The 27,148-nt window shown below is 44.2% G+C and overlaps 2 protein-coding genes and 1 long non-coding RNA gene across 15 annotated transcripts in view; 2 read left to right on the forward strand and 1 right to left on the reverse strand.

The window, feature by feature from the left end:
• The window catches only part of unc13a (unc-13 homolog A (C. elegans)), a 36,591-nt gene extending 27,208 nt beyond the window's left edge, over window positions 1-9,383 (forward strand). For 5 of the 11 annotated variants that reach the window (XM_028999635.1, XM_028999636.1, XM_028999637.1 and 2 more), the window contains 6 exons: window positions 833-889; window positions 1,005-1,085; window positions 1,354-1,501; window positions 4,322-4,414; window positions 4,495-4,654; window positions 5,363-9,383. In XM_028999635.1, the coding sequence (XP_028855468.1) occupies window positions 833-889; window positions 1,005-1,085; window positions 1,354-1,501; window positions 4,322-4,414; window positions 4,495-4,654; window positions 5,363-5,654 (831 nt within the window). In that variant the 3' untranslated portion in view covers window positions 5,655-9,383. Of the gene's footprint in view, window positions 1-832; window positions 890-1,004; window positions 1,086-1,353; window positions 1,502-2,162; window positions 2,220-4,321; window positions 4,415-4,494; window positions 4,655-5,362 lie in introns of all 11 variants that reach the window. The other 6 variants (XM_028999631.1, XM_028999633.1, XM_028999632.1 and 3 more) reach the window with 2 other exon arrangements.
• LOC114801588 (unconventional myosin-Vb) lies at window positions 8,928-25,669 on the reverse strand. Its single transcript, XM_028999643.1, has 35 exons — window positions 25,532-25,669; window positions 24,936-25,046; window positions 24,425-24,593; window positions 23,630-23,774; window positions 22,864-23,020; window positions 22,617-22,760; window positions 22,255-22,336; window positions 22,035-22,142; window positions 21,828-21,940; window positions 21,405-21,673; window positions 19,253-19,334; window positions 19,026-19,166; window positions 18,652-18,777; window positions 18,320-18,403; window positions 18,082-18,225; window positions 17,863-17,960; window positions 17,536-17,622; window positions 16,696-17,016; window positions 16,370-16,526; window positions 15,884-16,123; window positions 15,400-15,609; window positions 15,212-15,305; window positions 14,818-14,966; window positions 14,281-14,430; window positions 14,095-14,195; window positions 13,832-13,937; window positions 13,651-13,759; window positions 13,019-13,126; window positions 12,789-12,940; window positions 12,362-12,448; window positions 11,609-11,744; window positions 11,222-11,519; window positions 10,244-10,418; window positions 10,071-10,151; window positions 8,928-9,811 (listed from the first exon to the last, which is right to left on the reverse strand). Exons 1-35 carry the CDS (start codon window positions 25,559-25,561, stop codon window positions 9,650-9,652), a joined length of 4,926 nt encoding a protein of 1,641 aa, XP_028855476.1. The 5' UTR covers window positions 25,562-25,669; the 3' UTR covers window positions 8,928-9,649.
• On the forward strand, window positions 9,521-19,450 carry LOC114801590 (uncharacterized). Of its 3 annotated transcripts, none has more exons than XR_003751603.1 (4): window positions 9,521-9,772; window positions 16,380-16,471; window positions 16,731-18,726; window positions 19,047-19,450. It is a non-coding gene; the product is annotated as an uncharacterized LOC114801590 (long non-coding RNA). The 3 variants fall into 3 exon arrangements; XR_003751602.1 differs by having other exon boundaries at window positions 16,731-18,272; window positions 18,643-19,450; XR_003751601.1 differs by having other exon boundaries at window positions 16,731-19,450.
• Window positions 25,670-27,148: the final 1,479 nt, after the last annotated feature.

Below are 27,148 nucleotides of genomic sequence, written 5' to 3' on the forward strand. Positions count from 1 at the left end.
TGCTTGCCGGTTCGTATAGTGCTCCTTTAGACTCCCTTTCTATGCAACTACCTGCATGTTTAACCCATACACTGCTGCTAAAGCCGTGTAGTGGTGCAGGGCAAGTTGGACATTCAGGGTAGGGTAAATACTGCATGTTTTCAGTTTATGGTTATGTATCAAGTGACCATGACGGGTATTTATAAATGGTTAAAAGGCCTTTTTAATCATGTCTCATTTTACTGTACCAGCTTAGTGTCACTGAGGATTTTTAGTTGAAATATCTGGAAACTTTGCCATGAAATAGTTTATCTATGGCAAAAGATTCCAACTGCTTGCATCATTTTTTACTTTGGGAGGGGTGTAGAGAAAACCTGCTCTGTGGAATTATCTCAAGACAGTCCTGGCATATGTTAATGTCATCGAAAGGTTGGTAGTTGATAAGACAGGGCTGCTGTGATTGGTCCTTAAGCCTTGGTCATGTAGTGATATATCCTCATAATCCAGTATCACGCAGTTAAAGATACATGATATATCACTCTAATGTGGGTGTCTAGTCTGCGGAGTTAATTACCCAATTAACCTTTCAGCACTGTCTGTCTTCTTATGTCTCTTCTATGTAGTAGCCTGTCTCGCATTTCAATGACTGTGTGTCAGTGTGTGTCTAAGAATGAGAAATCACAGTGGGTCAGAGAATGTGTGTGTAGGAATGTGGGTGAGTGTGGCTATTTCCAGTAATATGTTTTTAATAATGTGTGTGTGAGCTTTTTTAGAGATATCTGTTTAAAACAGGAAAATGAATTGTCACTGTAATTAAAACCTCTTCTTTTTCTTTCTGCTTTGTTTCCTCCAGGGAACACAACTCATTTTCAATGCTGCTAAGGAACTCGGACAGCTCTCCAAGTTAAAGGTGCCGCTGTCCGCAAACACCTTCTCACTGTGTTGCTCTTGAGAACATGGTATGAAAAGTGTACGTAGAGCTTGTGGGTAAATATAACTGGTCCCATACTGGTTCTTCCCAATAGGAACATATGGTGCGTGAGGAGGCTAAAGCACTCTCTCCTAAGCAGTGTGCTGTCATAGAGCTGGCCTTGGACACCATCAAGGTAAAGTTATGGTCCAGGATATGATCCATATGTCCCAGGTTACACTGATTGAATTTTGATGTATCCCTTGGTTACCCCATCTATCTATTTCTCTTGTAAATGCCTCTTCTTGTTTACCAATATTTAATATGATTTCTCTTGGTTAACATACATTTGTCCAAGACTTCCTTCGGTCACTGTCCATGTGTTCATGTCTCTGTCTGGATGTCTTCCCTGTTTCATTGTCTGTCACTTCCAGCTTGTAAAACTGGACTCTTTTCTTTGGCAGCAATACTTCCATGCAGGAGGGGTGGGTCTGAAGAAGACCTTCTTGGAGAAGAGTCCTGACCTGCAGTCCCTTCACTATGCCCTGTCCCTCTACACACAGGCCACTGACAAGCTCATCAAGACATTTGTCCAATCGCAGAACACACAGGGTATGCATCTCTTCCACTGTCTTCACTGTCCTATGTCTCCCTGTCTGATTATTCAGATTTTTTTTTTGCTTTTAGCCTCCCTTAACGATTTTTACAATTTTATTTGCAGCACTAAAACGTTTTCATTCAAACAGACTATAGTTTAGTTTATGAGCCACAAGGTGTGAGTGATGAAGAGACTTGTTTCTCCCCACGTCCCCTCATCCCAGAAATAGGAGCCCATTTGCTGCAGTGACACACTTCACTTCTATGAGCCTCTGGCACAGAGTCCTTTAATGAATGATCATTGCCAAATTAATTACAAGAAAAATGTGGGCTTCTTGAGAAGTGTTTAAGTACACTACAAATTGGAAATAGTCTTCTGTGTGTTCGTGTGTGTGTGTGTGTGGGAGAGCGAGAAAGAGGGCCCTATTTCAGTCTTTGGTAGTTCAAATGTTCCCCACCCAATTTTCCAGATTTAAGATGTTATTCACCTGACATTTGGACAAAAATGTGTAGGTACATATGTCTGTCAACTGAAGTCCATATTGTACGTTATCACAGGGTAGCTTGGATATGAATATGGTTTGCTCTGTGTCTGTATTCTCTCAGTTTTATTTTTGTTCTGTCTTTTCTCTGTGTGCTCTCTCCCTTCTCTTTTATCCCTCCTCCCCTCCGCTAGTCCACGGAGGGAAGGGGGTGAGGTTTACCCATAGCGAGGATGTGTACCCAGAGAAGGGTATGTGCACACCTGACAACAGGTCCCTCCCAAAAAAAAAAAACAGCCCTCTGATGACAGACTACGGCCCGACAGCATGCACACATGCCTCCCACATTTCCCCTGTGGAGAGCATCACATGAGCTCTCACTGGACCCACATATGAGCTGCATGCGTGTGTGAGCAAGTGTGTGCACATACATACTGGATGTGTGTATGTATGGGAGCACCACTGTTGGCTTCCCGAGTGTGAAGTGTGTGTTTGAGATGAATTGGAGAGGAAGTGAGCAAGGAAGGATGGGAGCCGTGACTCATGCTTTGTGTATTTGCCTTAGAAGTGTGTGCGTATTTTCTTCATTCTTCAGTAAAAAAATTATGTCTCATGGTAATTTTTTTAAACTTTTCCTCTGAAACATTCTCACTGGTCACTTTTCCCCAGGGAAGCTCACCCATAGTAGTGGACGTGGCCAAGCTCTATCTCACACACACACATACAGGCACGTTCCTGCCCACTCAGCATGTCAGCTGGGGCCCTGGGCTAGGTGGAGCAGTGTCTGTCAGAATGAATCAAATCTCACGATGAAGCACACAACCTCCATGCACTGACACACTCTCCCACGGGTCACAGACTCAGCAGCCACTTTCCACACCCACTTTCCTTTTTCACTAGACTCCTCACTTCTGAGGGGAGTCACTGTCTCATGAAAAAAGACAGTTGTTTTTCTCCTTTTATCAGATTTTAGAGAATTCCTTACTAATCCCCTCTACCGGAACCAATACAAGAGCACAAAAATTCTGAAAAGCTTCCGAAAATTTCCCCCATTCTGTTACTTCTCCTTTCAAGTCTGGCACGTTGTGGCTACTTTCATTATTATGAGAACATGCAGGGCTAAAGCTCACAGATTGGCATGAGCATGCAATCCGGTAGAAGGAAATAGTGGGTCTGTTTTTCTCTCTTCTGTACCTGGCGCTGTTTCTGTCTCTCTATGAGCGGCAGCACAGCCATCTGTCTTCTGGCAGCAACCACCAAGTGGCAGCGGCCTGGGAGCAGCAGGCGAGCCAGACAGCAGTGAAATTGCCACATCAGCCTGTTTTTCTTTTTTCTGCCACATGCCAGACTCAGTGAGACTGTGACTCAGAATCTCTATAAAGAAAAGACCGCCTACTGATCAACAGCACGGCAGGAAAGGCTTTTAAACAAGAGAGAATGAGGAATAAGAATTAAGCTTCACTCCATGAAGGTGAAAGTTAAAAGACGTGTCTTAATCCACATACCCAGATTGTTCTGTTGAAATTGAAGGAGTGTCTTAAGACGGTTGTGTGTGAGTTTGTGTGTGCGTGTGTGTGAAATGCCTGCCTCTTCCTGGTCAAACTGAGCCCCAGTGTGACTGAAGCCCCATTGTGGGCCTGCATGCCTCCACCTCCTCCACCCAGAACCAGCAGCATGGAGCCCAGAGCAAGAAAGGACATCCTGAACCAAGGGACGCGCATAACCCACTGAGCTTTGTTTTACACATTCATTTTCCCAGCAACCATTGCTGCTGCACTGCAGTGGGATTATGCACCCCCTCATTCAGGATATCCGTTGCGGTGCTGACCACACCGACCGTGGAGCTGGACTCGGCCACCCGTTCCGCCCATGTCCATGCCCTGCTCTGGAGACGGGTTCAACTGAATGGCTGGGGCAAGGTCCGAAATTAGCACGCACTTGCTTGTTCTGACAGATGGATGGACCCACACTGACCAGCTCTCCCATGCCACTTTCAGTGGTTACCATGACCTTTAGTCTCATTATTCCAACAGCAATGTTACCTAAAGTCAGATGAATACTGTCACAATACCTGTGAGATCACGGGTGCTTACACTTCTAAAGTTTGTTAATGAATCTGCAGTTCTGTTCAGAACCCTGAGGGGCCAGTCACAGGTCAATATATCTGGCCTCAAGTGTGTTCTTCCTGAGCAGAGCATTACAAAAAATCTGTTCTTCAGTCGTCTAGCAGGACGTAGAACACTTAAAGCAAGGGATCTTGGTATACAAGCAGGATATCTAGAAATAACCTTTCTTTTCAAATAAGGCAGAAGTGATGTGCTGGGCTCATCTGTCACTGTTCACATCCTGTCAGGCTCAGGGGTAGAGGATGCAGTTGGCGAGGTGTCTATTCACGTGGAGATCTTTACCCACCCCAACACAGGCGAACACAAAATTACTGTCAAAGGTGAGACTTTATTATTCTACAGAAAAAATGTAATCCGATATTAAGTCCACGTCCTCCTCACACTCTCTCCTTACATGCAGTTGTGGCTGCGAATGACCTGCGGTGGCAGACTTCAGGGATCTTCCGACCTTTCGTAGAAGTCTTCATCATTGGTCCTCATCTTAGTGATAAGAAGAGGAAGTATGCAACCAAGTCAAAGAATAACAGCTGGGCTCCAAAATACAATGAAACCTTCACATTGTAAGTTTTACAAACTTTGAGAGCATTATTAGTCATTTATTTCAGTCTCCAATAACAGCAGGCCAGGCATCATTAAGTATGTGAAGCCTAGTCTTTAATAAGCACTAGATAAGAATGTTATTTTAAAATAATTAGTTTAATAAATAATTATTAGAAACAAGAATTGCACTCTGAAAGACTTCAAGATAAACAGACCTTAATTATCCCGGAAATGTAGGTGTCCAGTAGCTATATAGGCAACATACACACACATAGGCACACTGACACATGGCATCCACACACATACTACTACTACTACTACTGCAAAAAAAGAAGGTATGCAACAACCATACATGTCATGTCTATTAGAAAAATATTGACAACTGCTCTCAATATGAAGTTTGACTAACTGTATTTGTGCACCCTAGATAATTATTACCCACAAATATGGGTTTTATATGAAGTCCTTTGAGCAAGTGGAAAGTCTCAGAAAAAGCTCAGTGTTTACATCATGGTGTCATGCTACTTTGGAGTTGATCTAACAAGCATTATGTAGTCCCAAAGAAATTATTATGGCCAGTCTGCAATAAATGTTTTTTTTTGTTTGTTTTTTTACTATACTTCTGATCTACTGAAAATGTTGGTCTATTCTTTCATGCTTTATTTTTAATGATTATGTTCATTTACTGAGTGCAGTAAAGTGATTCTGCTAAACTGCATCTCCTCCAGTACGTTAAGTAACGAAGTGGGACCAGAGTGCTACGAGCTGCAGGTCTGTGTGAAGGATTACTGCTTCGCTCGTGAGGACCGGACAGTGGGCATGGCAGTGCTGCAGCTGAAGGACGTGGTGTCCCGGGGCAGCGTGGCCTGCTGGCTGCCGCTGGGCAAGCGCATCCACATGGACGAGACAGGGCTGACCGTTCTCCGGATCCTCTCCCAGCGCAACAATGACGACGTGGCCAAGGAGTTTGTCAAGCTGAAATCCGACCAGCGTTCTGCCGAGGAGGGCCGCGGCAGCTAAGAGAGATGCCCTGCCCCTCCGCCCCTTCACATTCCTCTCTCTAAAACTGTGTAGGCTGCACAACACTGCCCTCTATCTTTCTAGAGTTGCACAATTCTGAACACACACAATCTTTACACCATACACACATACAGTCCCACCCAGGCACCATTATTATCTACATACAGCAATTATAGACAGGATACACTGCCAAAATACTCTTAATAAGAGCCCTGTCTCGAGATTGCTACCTTTATTTTCTAAACGAAGGATTGAACTGGTCTTTAATTATTTAAATGTGTTCTAATATTCGTTCATAAACAATATGTCATAACTAGACATTTATATCAAACTATACGAAGATATATGATATATGATTATTTTGAAGATAGATATATGAAATATGTGAATTTGAAGATGTATATGCTGAAGCATCAGAGGTTCTATTGTATGATATGGTTATTTTACTTTGTAATGTGAACAGATGTACCTTTTGTCTGGTGGAACACTGAAGAGTGTTTCAGGAAAAAAAAACAGCTGTTTAAAGCAAAGATGTGTAATTCTGTCAAGAGTAGGGTTTGCTTCATGTAGTGCCATGTTCTTCCATCCCTGCTGAGTTACCACCCAGACACTTGTTGTCATATATGATTGTGATACATGATTCCCCAGCCTGTCCACAAGGACTCCAGTGTATTTCTACAGAAGTTACACTAATATTCTAACTTTTTTCTTCTGCCTATAACATTCTGTTGTACAACGTCAATGTGACCAGACATTTAACAGTGATTTTCTTATGCAGATCAAGCACAAATGGGCCAATAATTGTAAAGATCATGGCTTATGCTCTAAATTGCTAGGACCAAATAAACAGTGTGAGTCAGAGAGGGTTTTACACTGACCTCGCTATGAATTTCAGCACTTCCTGCACTTCCCACGGGAAGACTAATTATTGAACAGGCAGGTATAGTGGCTGTTTTTACATGTGCCAGCTGCACAGGTCACATGACAAACAAGACCTGAGGACTTGTGTGGACTTCAAGAGAACCTTCCTGCGGTACCTTTTACCTCTTTTAAGCACACTGCCTACCTGTCTGATGTTGATGTCATCTGCAGGTTCCATGTGACGCCATGAGGCGTCTCCACCCTTTGTAAACCAGTGTTGCCTGTTCATAAAAATCTAGCCATCATAAGTAACATGGAAAGATGCCATGGCTTAATTGTGTTAAAGTAATTGAATTGTAATGGCTAAAATGCTCCTAAATTGCTACAAAAGGGGCATAAATAAATTTAGCACACTGAGAGAGAACTTGTTTCCATTTGCTGTAATCATCTCTCCTTAAAACTACCCTTCCTTTCAGTGTAGGCCCGTTAAAGATGCAATGTGTTTAATTACAAGAAGACCCAGGCATCTTAATCCTGGTAAAGGGCATACCAGTCTCCTTTTAAAAATCAGACTTGAAAGAAAAATAATATATTGAGCCGCTGCCTCAGTGCACAAACCACCACACTGCACATTCCACATATTCATTCACTACCTGTATATAATCAGAGGGTGGAGCCAGTACCTGATCCATTCCTTCACCTGGACCCGCCCACATGTACATTTTACAGTGTATTTTACACATATTTTTTTACACTGTAAAAAGTACATATGAATTTTACAAATCTTTATTTTAAGTTTCAAGCATTTGCATGAAAACAATGGATCCAGCAGACAGATCAGACTGGGTACTGACAGGGGATCACTTCAGCCCTATAGACATTTGGGTTGTTATTACTTCTTTTCCTCAAAAATGGGTCTCAGTGCAGTAACGCAATGTCAACTTTAATAGACACAGTGGGGCTCTGGTCAATGAAATTTTCAAAACACTTATTTCTTTACATTCTCTCAAACATTTTAATTTAAAAAAAATACTATTTTTACACATTGCACCTTTAAATATGTATGATTAAAGGTAAATATACATATATTAATCGCACAAAAGTAGAGGTGTCTTTACACCAGGTCTACCCTCCTCACCACCTCAGTGAGTTCAGGATCTAAGTAAAATGGTTTAATGCTGCCTTTATAATCAAAAAAGGTCTTCTAGTCTCACTGAAGTCTCAGTGCTGCACATGTACAGCCATTGATGCTCTTCCAGCCCATTTCTAAGGGGGGTGGGGCCAAATCAAGACATGGATGAGGGATCCACTTTTTTTTTTTTTGCCTTTTCTAGGGAAAAGGCTCTGATTTTCTTTATCATTAGATGTTTAGCAGGAACTTAACTGTTCCCACTTAAGTCTCTCTTACTTGTGAAGTTAGTGACCCCAACATTCCACTATAATGTCCACAGGGCTTTTAAATTTTATGACCTTATGCTCAGGTGGGCAGTGGCGTTGTTATGGACAGTAACTGATGTGTTTTCGAATTGTCTAGCTTTGCCATTGTGGCCTCTGATAAAGGTTTGTTTTGGCATGCTTCATCAAATATTGCCTGCCATGGGGCTTTTCTTTGGGCTGTGCCGAGAACTCAAAGCTGATATTTGCCGCAACCCTGCTGTCCATCTCCGTAGTGCTTCTGAACTGAGGGCTCATCACATTTGCACAGCTCATATGCCAGCAAATTGGCGTTTTCACAACCAGCACGGGGAGCTGGGACCATGACACACGTTTACATGGCATGTCAGGAGCCAGCGTGGTCCTTCAATGTCAGACAAGGTAGCCCCTGTTTGTGTGTGTATCATGTTGCCATGGCAGGTTTGAGTTAATGGCACCACTCGAAGGACGGATCTGATCGAATGCTCCGCGGCCTTGTCAGCATACATCTGCGTCAAACCTGGAAGTAGCTGCCACGCCGTCTAATGAGAATTTAGGAATCTCAGAGCGCAGGCTGTGCCCAATCAGCATTCTGAATAGACAAATGTACGTGCCCTTATAGTTTTACTTTTAAACTTTCAGTCTATGCATTTGTTATATGAAGTTTAGCTCTAGAGGTGATGTTTACAGTGTGATTTATATCAGCACAAACCGTTCCTTGTCTTGTAAATGCTGTTTGGAAAACTGGTCGGCGAGTCCCGTATCTTCTTAAAAAAAAAAAAAACTGTATATGTCAGGTATGATCGATTCCTGACTTAATGGTTGTGCCTCTGAGCATTCTGTTTAGTATAATCTGCCGCGAGGGGGCTTAACCCCATGGTTTCAGCCTTGCCCCTTACAAAACCCACACTTCCCAGACGCAGCGTTGCTATAGCAGCTAACAGCATCTGCAGTAAGAGATAAATGGTCTTGCGGTTGACAATGAAACGCAGTGGGGATCGTTGGCCTTTGTGATACTGTGAGGTTCGCGAGACGGGAGTACAGACACTGACCAGAGGAAGTGCAATCGAAAAGCACAACCAGAAGCGCAGGGTATCCAGCCCGTGTTCACATGTGTAGGCTCCAGCCCTGTAAATAGGAAGCAGTGCATGGTGGGAAAGATTCTTGTGCAAGCATGTGTCTTTTGATGTAATTTCCTACTGTTGTCCTTTTTGTTGGTTTTCCTTTTAGTTATTTATTTTTTTGTATTATTTTTGTATTTTTCGAAGGCTTGTGAATATATAAATATGTATTACTGATGTGTAGTGGTACCAAGTACTCGCATGAGAGTTTTTTTTATACTAAGATGTTTATAATTTTTTCTTTTTGTTTTTAATGATTGTTCATATTGCGGGTGGAGGTGAGACGGACTACAGCACTGCTACGTTTCTACTTCCAATAAACTGTTTCAAAAGATGTGCTGTTTCAAAAGTGTTTCAAATATTCATATATACTGAGTCTACACACAAAGTACACACAAATTAACATGGTTTTAGAATAAAATGGTCAGATTTTTTTTTTAAGTACATTCTTCTTACTATTATTAGTAGTAGTACCAGTAGTAGTACAAAACTTTACTATGTTTAAATAATTTATCCCATAATCAGAAGCAGTAGATCTCTAAACTATAACAGAAATGAAAGGCTATGAAAGGGGCTTTGGACTGTAATTATTGTTCTGGCTCAGGTCTTGCGGAGGAAGGAGATCTTGAGGCATTCTGGGATTGCTAGCTGCTCCGCGTTTAGAAGTGGTGGGGTGTGGCGTGGAAATATTACAGGGAAGACCCGGCGCACATCCAGAAGCAGGTATGACTGCATGACACCCGAACGTTCCTTCAACAGGCCCTGCAGCATATACATCCGGTCAGAGACAAGAAACATCTGAAGAAGAGCTTCCTGTTTTCTGACAATGGGGCGTGGTCTTACATTCGGTGTTTAGTCAAAAACACAATAGCAGATGATACGGCCAAATATGACATTTTGCATTTAGGGTAATCTAAATGACCCTAATGGGGCAGTGGTGGCCTAGCAAGTAAGGAAGGGGACACGTAAAGGTGCAAAATAATACGTCACAGACAGAATAAATGACACTTTCTAGTTGTACCTGCACTATACGGATGAAGTTGAGCGTGACCCTCTCCTCAGCGCCACTCTGTGGGCTATAGAGGGTTAACAGCTTTACAATCTAGGAGAGGCAAATGGAACCGGGTCAGAAGGACATGGAATTCACATGAAATTCACGGTTGGTGTTTCGTATTCTGAATGACAGCCTCCCACCTGTTGAGTAGAGAGCACATGGCATGTTTGGACCAGGGCTTTGGCATCAGCGTCAGAGTTCTTGCTCATTTGCAAGAGCTGGGCGGCCTGGATGAGGGGCTCTAGTGTGGCAACAGCTCCCCCTTCCTGCAGCCCCCGTGCCCTCAACCAGTCCTCCAGCAAGCTCAGGTTGTACCTAGTTGAATCACAAACATGGCACCCTAACCACCAGCATGGTTCAAATAAAAGTGGAAATCAGACATAATGCTGTTATCAGCCATTGGGGCCTGGTCTTGAGGATGGATTTTAATCAGTTTTAGGTTTTAGAGATGATCTAATGCAGATAAAGTAGTGCTAAATAAGTCTCTCCAGAAATTCATGATGCTGTGATTGCAACAATTAAAACTCATTCAACCAACCCCTGTGAATTCTAGCAAGCTTCCAGTCTTCTCCGATTTGTCCATGAGTTTCAGTTCTCAGTTCATTTAAAAGGATTGCATCTAATTTTTGCATCTTTATTTTGGGGTCAAAAACGGAAGAGTCTGGTTATAGACTGTCTGAGGTCCACCTAATATTTGCATTTGTTTTCTACCACATATCGGCTCATTATGGGAAAGCGTCCTATGAGTTCATATGAGTTCTAGAGTTCATGAGTTCTAGAGTTCAGCCATGCATTCCTGTAAATTAAAAGAAAAATTGCTTGTTTTTCTGTTTTGGAGGCTGGACTAAAAATATATATATATATAAAAAAATTTAGCTCTCCATCTCACAGCTAATTAGCTACCAGACATTTCTGGGAAATAATTGGTCTGATTTAGCAGCGTTAAAAAATGAAGCCCGATTGATTAAAGCATGTACATGATCATGGCAAAGACACACCAAAAACAGTGATCCAACCTTAGAAATGAGCATGTCACCACCGCTGTGGGGCAGCAGTGATAACGCATGATGCTAATGTGAAATGGAGGTGGTCTGTGCTATTTACTCCTCATAGTCTACCTGGTCTGCAGGCCACAGTTCCAGCAGCACAGGTCTTTGCGCAGGATCAGGCTGTTGAGCGCAGTGGCTACAAGCAGGTACGTGATCTGGCGGAAGGCCTGCTCCTGCAGCCTGATCGGAAGTTCCTGCTGGTTCATGGCCGTGTGCAGGGCGCTCATCTCCCGCAGCACCATTACCATGGACGGTGCCTCAGCCCCAGCCGCTCTGGGGTCGGATCCTGTTCGCCTCCGTGAGCCCACCAGCTTACTGCCTGATCCTGAAAGCCCAGGGATGGTCTCAGTCTCCAGCACTGCAGGGACTGAGGGTAGATACGGGGGCGAGAGGTTAATGCAGAATGCAGGAGAAACACTGCTGTGGATATCTGAGCTCTTAAAGACAAAGACCTACCAATGAGGCTCTGTAGACGACTCTCAGTGATAGAGAGCAGCTGCTGATAGGCCTGGATGCACAGGTCACTTAGTGTACGATTCAGTTCACTTGTATTGAACGTCAATGGCACAAAATTGTCCAAACCACTCTGGTCCTGAGATCATGAGCACACAACAGCTCTCTCAGAGATATATATGTAGAGAGAGAGAGAGAGAGAGAGATCAATATATATATTGATCAGCCACATTAAGTAGGCCCTGACCCATCAAGGCATGGATCCTTCCTGTAAGTACTGTATGTTGTGAGGTGATGCCCCTGTAGATTGGATTTGTTTTTCTAGGACATCCTACAAATGCTTGATTGGATTGATATCTTTGTGACCCCCTCTTTGTGAATCGAGCTTTGTGTCCTTTCCTGCCACGCCATGTATTCATGACATCTTTCTATGAAGGGTGGTGGTGGTGAAAAAGGAATACAGTATCCACATGAATGGAAGACCCATGGTTTCTCAGCAGAACGTTGTCCAAACCATGCTCAGTGTAGAACATGGTGCCTATGCAAGTAAGCAAAAAAACTGATGCACTGTGTCCACTGTGACACCTTTCTATCAGAATCAGTATTAACTTAATTGGAAATTCTCCAGTTCACCACTGTAGACCGGGAAACCAGCCAGTCAGTTGCAGTTTGGACCCAACCTCCAAGTCATCACAATTTTGTCTATCACCTTTCATAATCTTACGGCTGATTGGTGCATATGATGGCCCGACTGACCTGAGTGGAATACTGACTCAGAAGGTCAGCTAAAAGGCAGGAATTTTTTAGCCACAGTGCTGTCATAATGAGGTCACTGCAGTGTGTCTGAAACAGAGAACAAGTGTTTCATTACAGTTAATAAAGCCTTTTTACATCTTATTTTTATAGTATGTATGGGCATCCCCTGTCTTTACCCATTACATCCCTAAATAAAGATTATGTAGTATTATCATTCCCAGACAGGCAAAGACAGTAGTCTAAATGATGATGTCCGTTGTAACAGAACATTTCCGCATATAAATGTCCATACATTATCTAAAGTATGTCCCCACCTCTTTTCGGTGCATGCTCAGGGACACAATGGAGACTTTGTGGTCTTCTAGTTTATAGGCTACTACCACCCCATCCTTTTGGTCATTAGTGTTGTCTGGCCATGGGCGGGTACCTTCAGAGAAGCTTTGATGGCAGCGATTGAAGTGCTGCAGAGGGCATGGGCGCGAGTCGGCTCCCCACTGCAATCCGCCTGTCGCACACAAAGGAACAGAACCTGCGCTGGCAGACCCAATGGCAACGATGCCGCAAGGCTTGCTCTCAGGTCTGTAAAATAATACTTCTCATCACTTCTCATTGTCTCCACGGCAACAAGCACCCTTTACCATCCTGCCACCCACTAACCTGTGATGAGGTTTTTAATGAGTCTTCCCTCGTCCCTCTTCTTACACTCCAGCAAGCCTGTGACATCTCCTGCCTTCGCCTGGAGTGGAGGTGAAGCCACAGCAGGGCCTACAAAAGATCTAAGCTGTATTTCATAATCTTAAGAAACCAGGGCAGACCTCACCGGGCCTAATCTGGTCTTCTACAGGAACATTATCAGTCAAAGCGCATGTGAAATATGCATATGTTTCTCTTTAACATTGTAATTAATTTGACCAGTCTCCGACAAACCAGGTTAAATTGTAATAGCAAACTGAATATTGTCATGTTGATCACAGCCTAAAATGTTCGTCTTTCGTAATACTTGTGTATAGAAGACAACAATAGAAGACAATACATTGACTTGGCTTTCTTTCTATGTTAGTAGAAACTGTAGTCTACAAAGTTTAGGTCTTTGTAGACTTTGTCACTGTCATGCACTGAATCTCGGGAGTGGTGTTTGTCCATGGAAACAACGGATGGAAGGGTTTGAAGGAGTCTTTGATCTAGAACAGCCTGATTCTGTCTGTTAATGCACACCATGAAGTATGCAGTCTAAGAACCGGGACATTGCATTAAGTGGTTTTGCAGGTTTCTGTTATCAGGGTACCAACCGGACAATAACAAGCTGCTCCTCAATGTGACGGTGTGTCTCAGGTCTTTGAGCTCCTTCCTCAGGCGCCAGCATTCTAGATCCCTCACCTCCAACTGCTCCATCAGCTCCTGAACGGAGACACATGTTGGAAACTCCCTAGAGCCGAATAACTATGGTGTTCCAGTGGTCTCTCGGGTTACCTGGATTTCTGGGTTCTCTGCCGTATAGCAATCAGCATGTACACTCAGAGCAGGCAGGTTTTCCCTGCACTGGGCACCCTGGGAACGTATCTGCTCCTCCAGAAACCTGACCAACACAGTAGAAAATTCAACCGTTATCTAATACACACAGTAGTGAAGGTAGAAAACTGAGCTTTCAAACAGAACTGATTTGATTCCTTGCAGAAGCTAAACGTAAAGACTATTAGTAAGCCTTTAAAGACTAAATATTAAACCCCCCTCACTTGTTGGCCACACGCAGAGCATCATATGCATGTGTAAGGTCTTCAACTTTCATTTTCTCAGCCGTCTCCATCACCACACCCATGTCCTCCATCAGCGTTCCCTGACAATACAAGAAAGCTTTTGGACCGGAATAGATTTGAACACAGTAGGTTCTGGGTAGTACATAATGTTCACTCAAGACGCACCAGTGAGGTGTCAGTGCCGACAGGCCTCCTTTCAGGCGTGTTTGAGGTCACACTGGCCCGGCGCATGTCCTCAGGTGATGGGAAAGAGGGGCTTGTTGGAGAGGAGACCAGGCCCTGGGATGAGTCTGTCCTCTTGTGTCCCTGAGATCGCTTAAAAACCAGTACAAATCAGCAGTTTAGCCGTCTAAAAGAGCCTAGATGGTGTCATGGATGATAGCCTTGGTACTGCGCTCTCTCATACGTTCTTTGTTTTAGTTCATTTTCTGTGCATTTGGTCACTCGGACCATATTACTTTTCCCAGAGATAAACTGTTAAACGTCAGGCAATTTCAAAATAGTTGATATCTTTTTTTCAATCTTTGTATTTTATGTATATACGATTTATGTTGTTTTTTATAATGCTGTGCCTGAGAGACACCATCGACGGGAAGGAAATCCCTTCTTCGTGTTCGCACACGTACTTTGGCCAATAAGCACAATTTTGATTCTGAGTCTGATTTTCTCACTCTTGTGTTGTTTTTGCTGACATGTGGGTACCTCAGCAAGCGCGCTCATGTCCCTCAGGTTCTCGTATCTCTGCTCCAGGCGGGTGAACTCTCTGAGCAAACCCTGATAGCGCCGCCGTTCCTCCTCCAGCTCTGCTTTCATGCTCGCGCCGGCATTAGATATGGCCTGCGCCATGCGCTCTGGAAAATACACACAGAGTTTCTGACGTTATTTTTGTATGGCGGCTAGGAATCCAATACTAGAAACACCTTTAGCTTCATGACACTACAGGTATTATCATTACCAGTATTATGAAATGGTCTATCATAAGTAAAAGAAAAACAGACAAATCCTTCAGCACTTAAGGAGGTTGAGAGAAGCATCTTAAATTTTGTACAAAACAGAAATAAGTAGGTCTGTCAAAAAAATATATATATAAACTCACCCACTTGTGATTTCTCCTGCTGGAGTAAATGAGTGGACAGGTCCTCCTTCTCTTTTTTCAGAGATTCACCTTCTACTTTGAGAGCTTGAAGCTCCTATGTACAGGCCGAAAATGATTGCAGCGTGATTATGGACGTTCTTAGGAGGGGAGACTGCGGCGCGGGGTGATGCTCAGAAGTCAGACCTCACCTGTGTGAGTCTGAGGACATCACTGGCATGTCGCTCCTCAGTCCTCTGTCTCTCTTCCTCCTCTTTGACTGAGACAGCGGGAGTTTTCTGTGGTTTCACCTGAAGCTGTGCCTCTAGTTTGCGCAGGGCTGCCCGAAGTTGCTCCAGCTCTGAGACATGGGCCTCGCGCTCCGTATGGAGCATTTCCCGCAGACTGGCACTCTCCCTGGCCTGAACACACACGAAACAAGCACGTTGTACATTATTCCATTATTCTTTTATATATTCATATGATAGAATATGCACAGCACTGTATTGTACCACTGCTAGTTTCGACTATTTCACATGAAAAGGAATATGTCGAAAAATAAACCGTTGTATAATATATTAAATATCATGCTATAATGGCCAACTATTAGATGTTATATTGGCCTTTTTATAGCTGCAAATGAAAACCAAAAAACTGGTGAACAGAATGTTCCAAAGGTCAGTGTTCCTTTCTGACCTGATGGTCAGCACGCAGCTGCAGCTGCATCAGCTTGACCTCCATGCCTTTATTGAGCTCACGGTACTTCTCCACCGAGCGCGCCTCCGCTCGCAGCTTTCGCAGCTCCTTCCTGGCAGCCTGTCGGCGCACACAGCACTGCAGCAGCACCACTGCAGCCCGGATGCGTCCAAACGCCCTCCGCTGCAGCCACCCCCGCACTGTGGCCTGCAGCAAAATCGCAGCTCGCTGCTGCAACAGCTGGAAAAGAGAGATGAAATATGTTCATGCCACGACCAACCACTATCGTTATCCACTAACCGCTATCAACCGCCAATCAATCAAGAAATAAAACAACGATCATTAAACATTGAACTGATACATGGACATTTGACGTTTGAGATATGGTGAAATACTGCCCCTGTCTGATGATGTTAAATCTTATACATTCCACCTTTAATGAGATCTAATCCTGCCCATTAATTTTCATGGAGAGAATTGTTGCACCTCTCTGTAGGCTCTGCGTGCCAGCATGCCCCTGATATAGGCCTGGATGGTGATGGTAGCCTCCCGGATCATCAGATAGAGCTGCCTGACCACCAGCATGCGGTAGGTCTTCTGTACCACCAAAGCAGCATGAGTGTAGCGCAGAGTGTGGGCCAGCCTGCAACACAGTCAGCATTCTGGGAAAAATCCACAGCACACAAAACACTCAAGCATCCATACGTTCATGTGTTAGTGGTAATGATGTCCATTATATGCATACAATTGTGTCAAATACTAAAAAATAAAAAGATGGAAGTGTAAGCGTTGACGACACACATTTAACTCACCTCCTGACCAGGCGTCCTCGTGTGTATCTCTGCAGGGTCAGCACTGCCCAGCAGATGTGGAGGTAGCGCCTGCGGGCCATCCAGCCCTTCACCCGGCTCTGGATGGTGACCACAGCCGCATGTAGCCTCTCGCCTCGCAGCTTCTCCAGCACAGCCACCTGTCCAGCCCTGAAGAATACTTTTGTCTTGCCAAAGCAGTACAGTTCTGAGTCAGGGATGAGCTCCTGCAGGGCCCTCTGACAGTCGGTCTTAATGGTCCCTTGGCCTGGAGACTGACGCAGTAGCACTCTGTAACGGCTAAAGAAGTCTTCATAGGTCCATCTAAACCAGCCAAAAAAAAAAACAAGAGGTGAGAATAAAGGTCTCAAGAAAAATTCGAAAAATGGGAAAAAAAGATTTAATATAATTTCTGTATAACTGCAAAAACTACATGCAAAGAAATGTAAAGTATTCTTTACTTTATTTTACTTTACTTTACTTGGCAAATGCTTTTATCCAAAGCGACTTACAAGAGGAAGACTCCAGAAATTCTCATTCAATTTATATAGATTTTGAGTTACAAAACTAAGAGCCCTGATAAGGTCTAACTTGTCAGGAATAGAACATGCTAGGGAATTGTTAAGTGCTAGACGAAAAGTTTTTTTTATTTTTTTTATTTTTATTTTGTGCAGTGTGTGTGCATGTGCGTAGATTTGTACAGAATACTTTACATCATATGAATGATTATTACTGTACACCAGTGATTATACATCGCTGGAGGGATTTATTGTGCTACCCCAAGTCCTCAAACAATCTACAACCACGTCAATTTGCATCAAGCATTCAAAGTAGACGTTTTGCCTTGAAGGGTATCCTGCAGCACTAATTCGGATTGTCTCCAGTACGCCACATGCTCGTAGCTGTTGGACTATCCTCTTGGGATCGAACCTGAGGGTAAGAGAGATTTAGCCACAATGGTCACAAAAGATTTAGAGCTATACCCAGTGATGGCCATGCCTGGATCTGAGACAGCAAATCCAGACCACGGTTTTGTACCAACTGACAAGCTGAGTAGGGAAAACATTGATGGAGTCACTGCCCATTCACAATTAAAATTCTGGTTTGAATTCATAATTTCAGTTCCAGGAATTCCCATAACTGGCCACACCCACTCTGGGCCTCACGCACTCAAAGGGCTTTTTGAGGTCATTAGGCTTTATGCAGCGGATATAGTGCGGAGTGGTGCTGTTCAGTGTGTCCATCAGGAGCTGAAGAGATTGACGGAACTGTTGGCATAGAAACAAAATATATATGTATGTGTATATATATATATATACATATATATATATTATTATTATCACATACATTAATAGAACCCAATGGAACCCTGTTCTTCCTGAGACTCACCTGGAAGCCCACAGTCAGCTTGTGTTCCCTGTGAGGTCTTTTCCCAGAGCGCAGACTCCCATTGGGAATGGAGGACTTGAGCGTTAACAGTGTGAGAGCGCCCCCTGCAGCACCCTGCTGAAACAGCTCAGCAACCAACTCAGACTGGGAGGAGGAATGTTGGGAACCAGTAAGATATGGCAGCAATTTAAGTGAGAAATAGGTTTATACGGACAGTTTGTATACTGTGCATTCATACCTGACTTGCTTTCATTATATTAATTGGCTCCTCAAACACTGTATCTCGATTTTTGTCTAAAAATCCCTCACACTCATACTGCACCTAAAAAGCGGAACATAAAGAACAACAGAATTTTAAATGTCATATGTCATTCTTTGGTAACACTTTATGTTACTATACCTTTGTTGCACTAATCCATACCTGAAGAATATTTTAGTACACTGCGTATAATCATGTAAACACAGTATTAAGGGTCAGTACAATTAAGAGTGACATTTTCAATCAGATATTTATTCATGATTTCTATGTTATTCTTATGTTATTTTTCATGTAAACTGCAGGAAACTCACTGTATCAGCGAAGTGCAGGATGATGAAGGCCGTGTTTGACATGCGTGGCTTGCGAAAGTGGGCGCTGCGCGTCAGGTGCTGGTCGTACAGCTTCTGCGCCCAGTTTTCATCTGAGCCTTTTGGCATCTGCAGATTACACACCGGAATGACACAACGTACAAGCACACAACGCAATAATGCATGATGATGGATAGCCCATCATCATTCTGTTACTATATCACACAAAGGTGTGGTTACACTTGAGAATGAAGTGATAGCATCTGCATTGTGAGGTGGAACCTCCAGATTGTGGAGGAAATGTTATGGCTTCTTTGTCTTTTTTTGATAGCAGAAGAAAATATGTCACAAGGTGACCACAGCTACTTGGGCCTTACTCTGCACTCCTCATCCAATAGGTCCAGCAGCCCCAGCGGGCCCTCGAGGAGTGTGATGCACGGCTGATTATCGCTGAACTCGATGCGTCTCCAGGGCAGCTCTTCTCTCATGTACTCCTCCTGCTCCAGCTGGAACACATGCTGTGGTGGAGGAGAAAATGTCAGGGGAAGGACCGGAGAGAAGAAACTGAAGACTCATGGAAAAGAAGGCATAAGCAGATGCATACCCTGTTAAACTGCTGCTGGAGCTTCTCGTTGGCGTAGTTAATGCAGAACTGTTCAAAGCTGTTTCTGTCAAAGGTTTCAAATCTGAAATAGAGGATCAGACCAACTCTAAAACATCAGAAAGGATTACAGTGGTGCATCATACATCATCATACTGCAACATAACAAATCTGTATTAGAGGTTCCCAATCATGTTAGAACCAAAGGGGCCTACATCAATTAATTAATTGATTAAAGGTTGAATAAATGTATGCCTTGATGCCCTGTAAAAACTGTGGAGAACAGAATAAAAAACTCTCTCTCTACACATACAAAAGCACTGTATTCAAACCACTCCAACTTGATGTTTCCTGGCAGAAAGAGGCATGGCACAATAGAGGTTAAAAGAATGAACAGTTTCTAATTTATTAACACCAGTAAATTATTATTGCAGTTACATGTGAATATTGTATGTAAAAAGGTACCAATGTTGCAGAGAAAACCAAAATGAAAGACAGGAGAAAAAGATAGAAAAGGACAGCACAGCCTAAACCAAGTTTCAGAGACATCACCTGATCCAGGAGAAAAATGGGAGGAGAGAAAAGACTCGGAAGGCTTCCGATGGAAAATCAGCTGAGAAAGAAAGAGTACATTTACATTTACAGCATTTATCAGACGCCCTTATCCAGAGCGACTTACAATCAGTAGTTACAGGGACAGTCCCCCCTGGAGCAACTTGGGGTTAAGTGTCTTGCTCAGGAACACAATGGTAGTAAGCGGGATTTGAACCCGGGTGTCACGGGTGGGCTGGACATGGCGGTGAAGGAGGACGCATTTGCACGATCACAGGACAAACATGAAACTCCGGTCCGGACCCCGGATCCGGAGTCAACCCCTGCCGGTCCGGATCATGACAGTACTCCCCCCTAAAAGCACTACCACCAGGGAGTGCCCACAAAACGGTCCATGAAAGGGGGGAGAAGTCCATAAGGACGAGTGGCGGTTGTCCTGCACCGGCGGCGTCAGGCCCGGGCCAAAGCACGGCTCGTCCGTGGGGGACCGGCGTCCTGTCCACCGTCCATAGGCACCGTCACTCCGGTCAGTCTCCGGTACGCCCCGCTGGGAAGTTCGCCGCCTCCCCCGTCTCAGTTAACGCTGGGAGCACCTGAACTGCGCGACCGGTCTCCTCGACCCCACGGTAGCTTTCGTAGGCCATCGAGGTCCGGTCACATGGATTCACCGGTACTCCCCCGCCTCCGGAATCGCCAGGGGGGACATGGACAGCGTGACAGATCCTCTCGACCCCACGGTAGCTTTCGTAGGCCGCCGAGAGTCTGTCACGCTTGGGGAACTGATTAAAAAACCTGACATGGATCATGGCGGGGAACTGGCGATTACCGGAGCTGCGTCGCTGGAATCCGGACGAGACGGCGGCGTCGGGGGACGTCCGTACATGGAACCTTGGACATGGATCTGTGGAGCAGACGTCCTCCCGACCATCCACGGTTCCCTGGATCTCAGCAGGGCGTAGATCAGCTGCGTCCACGTGGTCGGGTCATTCTGTCACGGGTGGGCTGGACATGGCGGTGAAGGAGGACGCATTCGCATGATCACAGGACAAACATGAAACTCCGGTCCGGATCCCGGATCCGGAGTCAACCCCTGCCGGTCCGGATCATGACACCGGGTCTTCTGGTTCATAGGCGAGTGTGATACCCACTAGGCTACTACCACCCTGCAAAGATCCAGCCCCTTCCCCACATGTGAACAGATCTTTATACACCTGGCCTATAGGAAGCTGTCACAGACTAATCAGAACCTGTGGTTTCTGACGTCACGCCCCCCGGTGCCTCCCGTCTGGGAAAGAGAAAGAGAGTAGGCGGTCCCGACGGCCGGCACCTCACACGTTTGGCTCAGGGGAGGGCCGGCAAATGTTGCAAAGCCGTTCGGCAAAGACATGCAAAAACAGAGGTGTTGAATCTTCATGCACAACAAAGGCACAGAAATGTCATGGCTCCGCGACGTCCCATCTTACAGCCCCATTAATCAATTAAATGAGAAATTTGATATAAAATGTATCATTCAGTAAAACAACCAGAAAGAAAAACAGAACTACAGTGTAAAAACACACATTAAATTAGGACCATCATAAGTGAGAGCTGTCCAGACACTTACCCATAAATGTCTAAGACCCCAATGAAGGATTTAGGCTGCTCTCTCTGGCCCTGCAGGGCAGCGTTGAGCCTCAGAACGGTCCACGTGAACAGCTGGCCATAGATGTGTTTGGCCAGGGCATCTCGAGCATCGCTGGCCTGCTGCCCCGACATAGGCTTGACCAGCATCTCCCCTCCCACGGCCAGCCGCCGATGGCAGAGCCAGTGGGCCATCTGAGCACACTCCACACCCAGAAGCTTGGAGAAGAGTGCCAAGGAGCGGTCGTCCGCCTGCCACAAACACAAACCCACCAGCAGGTGGGATGAAACCAGCAGGCCTGCTGGAGACACTGCGCCAGATCTGAGCTCCTCATTCTACAGCCCAGCCTGTTCTATTTCACAAACCAACATTCAGTTTCAACCAGTCAAATGAGCAGAGACATACATCAATGTAGCTTCTGTCTCCTCCCCTACCACTGGCCTGAATTTTGACATTGCCAAGGTGCAGAACAGCAGCCAGTATCTGATAGAGTTCCATCTGCTGGTCAGACTGCACTCCTGCCGTTCAAAACACAAAAACACCACCTCTCATAAAGACGTCCAGCGCCTACAATCATCTCCAGTCATGATGCGTGCAGGACTGAGTGTCTACCTAGTATGGTGAAAGCATTGCGGGTACGATCAAGTTCCACAGCGTCGTCAGTGCCAGGAATCTGTGTTTCTTCTCCTTGGTTGGTGTAACGGAAATGTTCAGCAGGCCCTGAAGACATAAGCATGCCATGCAGAGGTGCTTCGCTTCAATTTACAACAGGGTAAACATAATTTTCTGAGGAAGGTCTGATCTGATGTGACCAGAGATATGGTAAATGTACCCAGCTTCAGGGCTCTCATCTCAGGCAGGTCTCTGGAAGCGCAGAGCTGGTAGAAGATGTGATAATTCCTCTCCATGGGAGCCTTCAGAGTTGCAGGTTATAGTAAACCTCACTTCAGTTATATTATAATATATCATGTGTGTACAAAGCCTGCACAACTATATTATACTGGAAAGTATAATTATCTGATCAAATAATTAACTGATTGATAAATGCAGCCAAAAAAATAGCTGTTCATGTTTCTGCTACTCACTTTTTTCTATCTGGAATCTATCTGTTACCAAATGATAATGAAGCTATTAAACTGTGTTTAATTATACAGAAGCAAGTGTATTGTAGAAACAGGCTGTAGCTGAAAATACCTGAAAAACAACTCGAGATTTCTCCAGCAAGTATGTTCTCATATTTGCTCCAATTATGTCACCGTTTTGTCCAAATCCAATCTCAATGTACTTCCCAAACCGGCTGCTGTTGTCATTACGTGTTGTCTTTGCATTGCCAATAGCCTGAATAACGTGGCAGAGGGCAGAAATCACCAGATATAATCAGGTATAAACCAGGTATAATCTCACCAGATATATTGTAATATCTAAATGATATATACTTCACCTCCATTATGGGGTTTGAAGCCAGGACTCTGTCCTCCACGCTGGTCTGTTGAACTGCACCCCCAACTACAGCAAAGTAGCGCATGGTGAACTTGGCGGACACAGTCTTCCCTGAGCCTGACTCCCCACTGATGATAATGGACTGGTTCGTCTCTTCACTGAAAGGGTAGATAATGAAATTGTCTGAGAATGGCAGCACAAAGACCAGTGTCTAAGATTAAAAGTTTAACAAAAACAACTTGCTCATTAATTTTGGTAATCTCTGTTTTGCACAGCTGTGTAACTGTGTTTAATATTTCAGAATTAGAATTTTTCCATGTTCTCCAATCTGCAGTTAGCTGCATGGATGCCAGTTTAGACTTGAGAATGTTCCAAAGAGTGATGATGGGATGCTGAAACATTGAAACCTGTGGGTTGGTGTTTCAACAACATTCAGTGGCAGTAGTTGTAAAAAGGGTTAAACAAATACTTAATGATTATGAGGTGTGTATGTTATATGACCATAATGTCTCCAACTGCAAATAAATATTAGAATGTATTCAGTTATCATTTATCACATACTGTTTGTAATTACTGTGTTGTATCATTTTGTATATGATAATTATATTGTATAAAAACGATCACATAACAGCTTTTAACCTGGGAAATGACAAATGAAGTGAAATATCATTAGTCATATGAAAATGGAGCAGACTATTGTCCCTCGCTAAACTCAAACCCCCGAAAGTGAATACAGTGTTGGTATAGCGTTAGCTGGGGCAGCTCACCGGGTCATGGTGCGGTACGCTTCCTCGGCCACCGAGAAAACATGAGGCTCCATGTCGGCCATGTCCTGCCCACTGTAAGCATCTATTACCTCCTCTCCATAAATGGGCAGCTGCTCGTACGGGTTAATGGCTACCAGCACAATCCCTGTGAGCAGAATGTGGTGGTGATGAGAGGGACATACCAGGATGCCCCACCCAACAGAATGGCATCGTCACACTTGACATACAATCGCATGACATTCCCATTTCAAAATACACACACAAAGTTTTGTGTCTAAAACATGCGTCAGCCTTGTTTTGGGGTTAATATTTACTCAGAATCTTTAAAAGAATGGAATTCACTGACAATATGGTGCCACGTTTCTGAACTTTGCACGCAGTTAAAAATGGCTGTTTGGCAATAAAACAAATTTAAATGCAAATGAAGGAGCCCTATACAGATGTGTGGCCATTGGCATATCCAGGAGAGGAATCCTCATGAAGAGATACTAAAAATACAGCTCAAGCAACCAGCACTGAGCTCGTCTGGTACGACTTTTCCTGTCTCATATGCATTTCAGAATATATGCAACGGAATATATGAAAAAAATCTTCATCGAGAGATGCATTACAAAATCTTCATATAGACTAAAACTAGATTAAAATGTCAACAGTTTTCATTGACTAAAACCAGACTAAATAATTCTGACTAAAATATGAGTGAAATGCTGAGAGTTTTAGTTGACTAAAACTTGAGTAGAATGAGTATGGATGCGACTAAGAATCATGACGAAAACGACTTTTTTCTTATCTCACCGCAGTAGGTGTATATGCTGTTGTAGTCCAGGAATCGCACATGAAGGTTGTGCAACACCGCAGGTTCATGTAGGAAACTCAGGGCAGTTAAGTCATTCTCTCCCTCCAGAATATCTGGGTTACCCAGAGGAGGGAGCCCAGATGTTTGGGTGACTGGATGGGACATCTCCTAAAAAATGGAGAGACATCATAATCAAGTCTAAAATTTCCAAAATGTGGAACCAAGCATCATGTCAATAACCGATTTTATCAGATACAGCAGCACTGCAACCGCTCCTAATACAAACCATACATACGTGGCAACAGCCTAAACACACTGTCACTCACACTCACTCACTTCCCATAACTGCTCGGTTTTAATCAAAAGTCCATTTTGGAACACTGGGCGCACTAAACAAAATTGGCAGGTCTGCAGCTGGATTACAGAAAAAAATGTTCCAAGATAAGGTTGTGAGGAGGTCGGTGTGTGTGATCCATATTCAGATGCGTGTGTGATATAACTCAGCCTCACCCTCCCATCACTGAGCTCCAGCTGGAGCTGCTCATCGCCTGGGCAGAAGTCCCGCAGCAACCGAGCCGACACCCACACATCCTCTGGGTCTGGCACCCAAACACATGCACCCTGGTGTCAGATACAAAGTTACTCAAAAAAAAAACACAGAGAATCTTTTTTTTTAATCCATAGAAATGCAACTAAAAGAATTAACAATATTTTCTGCGCTATATGTGTCCTAATTTTTATAGCTCAGGGAATGCACCCAACCCGGGAGCTTCCCTGACATCAGCATAAATCTTCATTTGACGTGTTAAATATTAACAACGGTCATTCATTCTTCTTCCACTTTTTTGCAAACTTGTTTTCTTTCAGTGCTTCTGTTTGCAAAAAGATTTCCCGACAAGAATGCACATTTACATATGCTGTACATTATGCTGGCAACAATTATGTGTTATTACTGTAATTAAATCTGTTATTACTGAATGCATTCAGAATTGGTGGATAAATCCTTGAAAGTGCTCCCACTATCGCCATAAGTAAAAGTGACCGGTCGGTTGTAAAAAAAAAAAAAAAAAAAAACTTTTAAAAAAACGTCTCTTGCAGACACTTACCTTGGTGTACAGGTTAGTTGTTGCCATCATGTGAGTTTTTGGGTGGATGAGAACTGATGGAATGGGGAGCAATGAGGAGGATCCAGAGCTGAGAGCGGGTAGATCCTCTCTGAGGATGTCACCCCAGCTGTTTCCTTCACGGAGAGGGTGACTGTGTCACTGTACTTTGATCTGTCAGGGACAGTCAAGCCTGAGGTGGCTGAGGTTAACATTTAATCCCCGGGAAGGCCGAAAGCAGAAGAAGAGCTAGATGGCGCCCTGCACATCTTATAAATTAATCAATCTTTATTTATATGGAACTTTTTACATTGTACATTGTCACAAGGATACTAACAAATAGAACAGTGCTCAAAGCCCCAGAGGCAACAGCGGCAAGTAAAAAACTCCCTCTAACAAGAAGAAAACCTTAACAGGAACCTAGACTTGGTGACCAGTGGAACCCATCCTCCTCTGGTCAGCACTGGATTACAATGAAATACATCCAGAAAATGATGGCATATGAAGGTTATTGCAGTCCACTTGAGTATAATGAATTTACATCCAGGTAGTTTAGAGTGTTAGAGTCCCAGCAGGTGAGGGTCAGCAGAGGGCCAAGTAGGACAGTCTGTGGAGGTCGGCCACGTCACGTGATCACTCAGAAACAGGAAACTCCCCAGACATGTAGATTCCTTCTCTACAATATCAGACAAATCCGCCCTTATCTGTCAACCCAGACCACCCAACTACTGGTTCAGTCCTTAGTAATCTCACGACTGGACTACTGTAACTCCCTTCTAGCTGGTCTACCACTATGTACCATCCGACCTCTACAACTCATACAAATTGCAGCAGTACGACTGATCTTCAACCTTCTCAAATTCTCCCACACCGCCCCTCTGCTACGTTCCCTCCACTGGCTCCCAGTAGCTGCACGCATCAGGTTCAAAATACTGATGCTGGCCTACAAAGCCAAACATGGAGTAGCACCATCCTACCTCACAGCCCTTATTACACCTCGCACTGCACCTCATATACTCCGAGCCTCCAGTACTGCTCGCCTGGTCCCTCCATCTCTGAAGGTACAAGGAAGACATTCATCTAGACTCTTCTCCGTCTTGGCCCCCGCGGTGGTGGAATGAACTTCCCCTCGAGGCCAAAACAGCTCAGTCACTGAGCACCTTCAAACGACAGCTCAAGACCTTCCTCTCTAAAGAATATTTAGATTAAATTGTAACTTTCTTATTATCGAACTTGTGTACAGAATCTACAACAGAGTGAATAAAAAGATTGTATTCATAGTTGAGGGTCCTAGTGAACCGGAATTGATCTCTTCATCGATGGTAACTTGAAAGCACGTTGTAAGTCGCTCTGGATAAGGGCGTCTGCCAAATGCCGTAAATGTAAATGTAAACATGGTGACAAAGAAATGGGTCCTCTGCTTTTAACCGTCACCCTTGGTGAGCAGTGGGCAGCCATGACAGGCGCCCGGGGAGCAGTGTGTGGGGACGGTGCTTTGCCCGGTGGCACCTCAGTGGCACCGTGGCGGATTGGATGCACCTTTAGCTGACCATTTTTATACCATTTTATAATGGTCAGGACCATTCATACCATGGTCATTCAAATTAAAGGAAGACAGAA

Source organism: Denticeps clupeoides, chromosome 13, assembly GCF_900700375.1.
Source record: "Denticeps clupeoides chromosome 13, fDenClu1.1, whole genome shotgun sequence".
Classification (NCBI taxonomy): Eukaryota; Metazoa; Chordata; class Actinopteri; order Clupeiformes; family Denticipitidae; genus Denticeps; species Denticeps clupeoides.

What these genes read in the sequence shown, in the direction of transcription:
- LOC114801588 (XM_028999643.1), bottom strand. Translation starts at nt 25,561, where the DNA reads ATGATGGCAACAACTAACCTGTACACCAAG. An exon ending in TATTGGATGAGGAGTGCAGA is followed by an intron (nt 18,778 to 19,025) that starts GTAAGGCCCAAG and finishes TGTAATCTGCAG; the next exon opens with ATGCCAAAAGGCTCAGATGA. An exon ending in CAGAGAACCCAGAAATCCAG is followed by an intron (nt 13,760 to 13,831) that starts GTAACCCGAGAG and finishes GTCTCCGTTCAG; the next exon opens with GAGCTGATGGAGCAGTTGGA.